At 47.0% G+C, this 6,287-nt stretch overlaps 1 protein-coding gene across 1 annotated transcript in view; it reads right to left on the bottom strand.

Moving 5' to 3' along the window:
* Positions 1–406: 406 nt before the first annotated feature.
* The window catches only part of KCNN4 (potassium calcium-activated channel subfamily N member 4), a 48,671-nt gene continuing 42,790 nt past the window's right edge, over positions 407–6,287 (bottom strand). The window contains exons 7-9 of the mRNA XM_083515407.1: positions 5,448–5,517; positions 3,709–3,884; positions 407–2,785 (exon numbers count right to left, since the gene is read on the bottom strand). Coding sequence (XP_083371533.1) covers positions 3,726–3,884; positions 5,448–5,517 — 229 coding nt within the window. The 3' untranslated portion in view covers positions 407–2,785; positions 3,709–3,725. The remainder of the gene's footprint in view (positions 2,786–3,708; positions 3,885–5,447; positions 5,518–6,287) is intronic.

The raw sequence follows: 6,287 nt of genomic DNA, 5'->3' as shown, positions 1-6,287 counted from the left end.
AACAACTTATGTATATATCTATGCAGTTCTTGGGATACAGCCAGACTCAGTCAGTTGAAATGAGGTTGAATTGAAATCGACGAGTGACGTCGTAGCCACAACTTTATTTGAGAACTTGTCGATTTCAGTGGTAGAGCTACTGTGGATCCAGCCCATTGCCTTTTCCTGTATCCACATGAATGCAGATTTCATTAATCGTTTGATATGTAGTGACCTCTATTCCAGGGGAGTAAAGAACTCTGGTCTCTTCCTTGGAACTGGCTGGTGAGATGCAAACCCCTCTGCTTAAAACTGCTGCCTCGGTGTGTTTTGGGATGGTACCCCAGGGGTGGGAGGGGAGGACAAAAAGTGGTCCTGATGTTTCCTTCCTTGGGTCTGGTGTGCAGCCGTCATTTAGCAACAGGAATAACGGCCTTCGTTCATTTTTATTTGAACCATTTATATACCGCTTTTAGTTAAACAAAACTCTTAAGCGGTTTACAACATAGGTTAAAACGTCTTAAATAAACAGCAGATTCCAAAACAAAAAAGGAGAGCATTTCTACGTTCTATAAAATGTAACTAAGTAGAGCATCCTAATCAGCTGCAAAAAAATGCAAGGGAAATCCATAGTAAAGGACTAAATCCAAGCATCCTCTAAGGATCAGGAAGCAAAATAATTAAAAATGAGCTAATAAGTATAAATTTCACGTTTTTTATAAAAAAAACAAATCTGATTCGCAATGAAGCAAAAGAAAATCAACTCATTCTTCCCCACCACTGTACATCAATCAATCATCCCATTAAACGAATCAGTCCAGTTAAATGCCCAGCTTCCTATTCAGCAATTTGCACAACTTAATCTAACTACGGCTAAAAATGCAGAGACCGTTCAGTTTCGCTCTCTCACACACACACACCTTGCATGGTCAGCACACATCAATGCTCCAATGCACTCAAATTTACTATTCTATCATACCCTCCAATCACACCCCACAATCGCTGCCATAAATCGGTCTCTCATCCTCGCATGTCTGCGCTATGAGAGCCAGACAAATGTCAAGTACTGACAAGCAAGCAGTAATATAGACACCCCCCAGGTGAGCATTCATACCAAGCGTTCCCCTTGCCTCTCACTGGGGAAGCAGCAGGTTCTCACGAGAGGCGATAGAAACCTCTTTCTAACAGACTGGGCAATGGCACTTCGTCTATTCCTTTGCTCCCCTCTGAAGAAAAAAGGAGAGCAGAAAATACTATAATGGAGAGTGCCACCTATACATAACACCGCCGGCTTCCCTCATCTCTCGCCGGAGAGACCAAAAGCAATCCAGAAATCAAGTTCTCGCCTTAGGGGAGAGGTAGGAATCTGTACCTCCAGTTTTATGTGCTTCCCAAACTTCTACAGAAAGGAAGGAAACGACGGCAGTCGGCTCCCCATAAAAGTATGGCTTCTAAATGCTGATCCCCTATGAAAGTAAGAAAAGCCTGCTGTGGTTCAAGCCCATCTAGACCAGCATCCTGTTCTCCTGGTGGCCAGCCAGATACCTGTGGGAAGCCGGAAACCAGGACCCGAGTGCAAATTGTGATTCTCCTGTCCGCACACCTTGTTAAAAGAAAGCACGTCTCTCTGCATTTCAGTGTTGACCTGAAGACCGAGAGCTAAGCAGCTCTCCCCACTAGATGTTGACTTGCAAAGTTTCCCCTCTGGCCAGACAAAGGATGCTCAGCGGCTGATTACTGAGGTTTCCCCACACTTAAGATCTTGACTCCTACAAGCTCTCACAGAATAGCTAGCCTAAGCAGCCCTTTGAGAACTTCACTCTTCGTCTCAAGTTGGACCGCCGCATCCATCCAACCTTTCGTCTAGTTCGCCTGCCTCCGAGGTCCATGGCGCAAACAAGGCATCTTTCTGCCCTCTGTGCCTAACATAACCTTTTAAACGTACTGAAGCTGGGACCCTTAGGGTATTCTAGTCTAAAACAATGGCTCTTGCTTGTCTCTGGAGCTCCTGATCGGGGTCTCCTTGCCAGCAGTTGTGTTTCTGCAGTGTTAAGGCACATTTGTTCCAGGTGCATAGTAAATGTCAAGAGCAGGCTGGCAAGTAGTCTGCGCACTGTCAGAAGCCTGCCTGCTTAGCCCTAGCTTATGTTAAGTCACTGGTGTAGCATCAACCGCCTTAAATGATAAACCCACCCCCGGTACAGACACACACAAGCTTCCTCGCCTGAAGCAACTGTTACTCTCTAGGTGACCAAAAGCATGATTATATGCAAGCCTGAACTTCGAGGGTGTGGGGTCCTCCCCCACCCATCTCAGGAGATCCTGTGCAGCCAGTTAGCAATTGCTTCCTGAAAATTGCATTCCTGCCCGGGATGGACAAACTGTCTTTTGCCAAAGGGCAAGGACTTTGCACAGTTTTCAAGCACACCTATTCCTGTATCTTGTCCTCTTGGTTCCCCCGCCCACAGCTCAGAAGCCTGCTAGAGGAGTGGATGTCCTGTCTTTTGATTTTGCATCCAGAGTCCCTCTTGCAAGACACAACAAAAATCCATTCAGAGGTTCGAGAAGTCTTTCCCGCGGAGAACAAAGTTCCGAAAGCTCCTCCTCGCTCCTTTTCTTTTGTCTGTTGATGTGGTGGGTCGGCTTTTCAAAATGCCTGTAGTGGTTCTCCTCCACCACAAGGTGGCGGTGTAGTCCCGTGTGTTCCTGACACACTGCCTGATGCCCATGAAGAAAGGCAGGAGGAGTTTAAAAGTTCTGTCTATGAAGGCTTCAGCCGGATGATCAAAACCATCTCTTTAGCCACCTGGAAGGGAAAGGAGAACAAAGGTCACAGTGGCACTAATATTGGAGGAATCATAGAATTGTAGAGATGGGAGGGATCTAGTCTAACCTCCTGCAACGCAGGAATTTTCACTAAAGCATCCCTGGGGGGTGGCCATCCAACCTCTGCTTTAAAAAACCTGCAATGAAGGAGGTAAAGGTAAAGGTATCACTGACCGTTAGGTCCAGTCATCACTGACTCTGGGGTTGCGGCGCTCATCTCACTTTACTGGCAGAGGGAGCCGGCGTACAGCTTCCAAGTCATCTGGCCAGCATGACTGAGCCGCTTCTGGCAAACCAGAGCAGCACATGGAAATGCCATTTACCTTCCCGCCGGAGTGGTACCTATTTATCTACTTGCACTCTGTGCTTTCGAACTGCTAGGTTGGCAGGAGCAGGGACTGAGCAACGGGAGCTCACCCCGTCACGGGGATTCGAACCGCTGACCTTCTGATCGGCAAGCCCTAGGCTCTGTGGTTTAACCCACAGCGCCACCTGCATCCCATGAAGGAGGAGGATTATATTAAAACTAGACCCCAGAAAGCTAGCAAACAAGTTCCCCCTCCCTTTTGGGGGGTGGGGGGAGAGACTACAAATCCCATCCGTCTCAGCCAGTGATGGTAATGGTTCAGAATGATGGGAGTTGTAGTCCAGGGGCGTTGGGAAGGTCAGAGGTCTCGCCACTCCTGCTTTTAGAGCCCAGAGCGTAGGGTAGAGATCCCAGCATGTCTCTCAAGTTCTAGGCTCCAGAGGGAAGAACAGAAAGACATAATTCCCGGGGAGAACTTGCTAGTATATTCAAATTGGCCAAACAGATTCCGATTGCAGAATTTGGGTGTTTTCGAGTTGCAGAATCTTGTGTTGCGAAGAGGGTTTTTGTCGCAGAGTTCTAGGTGCCGCACCTACCAAACTGCAGTTGGCGTTCAGAGCGCCCGCTGTTCCTGCCGCTGCTTGGAGTCCACGAGTCCCGAGAGAAGCCTCGTCATCTCATCCAGTTTCCTGTCCAGGGACTCGATCCGCTTCTCCAGCTCTCGGTGGGAGCTACTGAGGCTGGAGCTGAGATCGCACATGATCATCTGCATCTGCAGCAGAGGAAGAACAGGACACGGCTGTCAACAGTTCAGCTTTTGCTCAAGCTACTTCCCGGGACTGGCCCACAGGTGGCGCTCTTGTCCTCAGGGATGGGGGGAAAGTGACAAGTGGGGTCCTGCAGGGTTCTGACTTGGATGAAGGAAGCGAGGGAATGCTCATCTAATTTGCAGGTGACACCAAACTGGGAGGGGTAGCTTATGGCACAGAAGACCGAATTGGGATCCAATACGACCTTAACAGATTAGAGAACTGGGCCAAAACTAACAAAATAGGGACAAATTGTAAGGTTCAGCACTTAGGCAGGAAGAACCAGCTGCAGAAATATAAGATGGGGGAGGCACAAATCGCCTCATCCCAAGCCTGCTATTACATTATATTTTTTATATATAATATATTCACACTGATATTATTATTTAATTTGTATGCTGCCCTTCATCTGTAGATATCAAGGCAGTCCAGTACCAGATCTAGCTAACACTTCTTATTTAGCCTTTTGGATGACATCAAGTCCATCAGTTTAGTCAACCTGGCCCACCTCACAAGGTTGTTATGAGGATCAATGGGGAGGGGTGGTGGAGAAACTCAATGTGCTGCCCTGAGCCCACTCAGAGAATGGCAGAAAAATAATAATCTCAACAACAAAAGCACCAGCAATGCTTATATTTGGAATAATTTACTTTCCCCCAGACACAAAATACAGCGAACTTTTGTGAACTTTTTTCAGAATCCAAACGCGCTCCGTTTTGAGTGCCACACTTCTGTTTTGAGTGTTCCGCTGAGGTCTGTCTATTTTTGCTATTTATTTTGTGTTTGTCTTTTTGCGGCTTTTTAGTTTTATTTTTGTGACTGTGTGGAACCCAGTTCAGCTACTGATTGATTGATTGATTGATTGTGTGACTGGAGTACATTGTTTATGGCTTGTTTATTGTAAAATTCATGTTAAATTGCTGTTTTAGGGGTTGTTTTTAAAAGTCTGGAACGGATTAATCCATTTTGCACAACATTCTATGGGAAAGTGCACCTTAGTTTTGGAACGCTTTGGTTTTGGAACAGACTTCCGGAACAGATTAAGTTTGAGAACCAAGGTACCCCTTTACTGTCATAGAAGCTACACCTTCAGGAACTTATCAGTGGCCTTTTTGCAAGAATTTGCTAATGCTTATTATATTGGAAACACACTGCGCTTAAAGGCATTGCATTGCCTTAGATTAATAGAACCACAGAATTGCAGAGTTGGAAGGGTCCTTGACCCCCTTTGATGCCAGAATTCTGCCCACAGCAGTTCCTGGGTGGGCTCAAACTGCCAGCCTTCTGGTTAACAGCCAGATGCAGTAGTCCATTGCACCACAGGAGAGTCGACAGAGGATGCATACATGCTGTGCATGTAAAGCATGATCCCCACACCACAGCCCAAAGAAGCCTGGGAACTGTAGCTCTGTAAAGGGTAAACTGCAATTTCCCAGGATACATTTATTGGGGAGCAATACGCTTTAAACTTCTGTGTACACAGCCTCTTATCGGCCGGGCAACAATGTCCCTGGCGCACAACTCGCCTTAGAGACATCCATCATGGCATTCACTTGATCTCGGATCTTCCTGTGCTTCATCCTCACGTGTCGGAACCTACGAGGAGAACAGAGAAGTTATTTCCCCTCCTGGGCTTTCGCCAATGTGCTTCCTTTCCAAATTGCAATGGAGAGAAGAGTTTTAACAGTTAAAACGTACGCAGCAGCCGTGACCCGCCGGTGCACTTTCCTCAGGAAACCCTGATCACTGGCTGCGAGCGCTCGCTATAATTTCTAGCGAAATGTACAACACCCTCCCAGGCCCATCTGCGAGTGGCTCAGAGCCCTTGCACGCAGGGCGGACGACGGGTAACAAATCTAACCGGCCCTTGTCGTCGCCGCCTCCCATCTCAAATCGAACGATCGGTTCGATTCGAAATCCTCGCTTGACTAGGAATCTTTATGCACAAAAAACGGAAGGAAGAAGAAGTTCCAACCAAAGAAAAACGAATAAGCAAGGTGATGTAGAATTAGGCAAAGTTAACAGCAAAAATAAGAGGACTTAATGAGGATTGTTTTGAAGAAGAAGAAGAAGAAGAAGAAGAAGAAGAAGAAGAAGAAGAAGAAGAAGAAGAAGAAGAGGAGGAGGAGGAGGAGGAGGAGGAGGAGGAGGAGGAGGAGGAGGAGTTTGGATTTGATATCCTGCTTTATCACTACCCAAAGGAGTCTTAAAGCAGCCAACAATCTCCTTTCCCTTCCTCCCCCACAACAAACACTCTGTGAGGTGAGTGAGGCTGAGAGACTTCAAAGAAGTGTGACTAGCCCAAGGTCACCCAGCAGCTGCATGTGGAGGAGCGGGGAATCAAACCCCGTTCACCAGATTACGAG

This window comes from Podarcis liolepis (assembly GCF_965112155.1).
Source record: "Podarcis liolepis genome assembly, chromosome: 7".
NCBI classification, from domain to species: Eukaryota; Metazoa; Chordata; class Lepidosauria; order Squamata; family Lacertidae; genus Podarcis; species Podarcis liolepis.
This window is presented reverse-complemented; position numbering and strand designations above follow the sequence as displayed.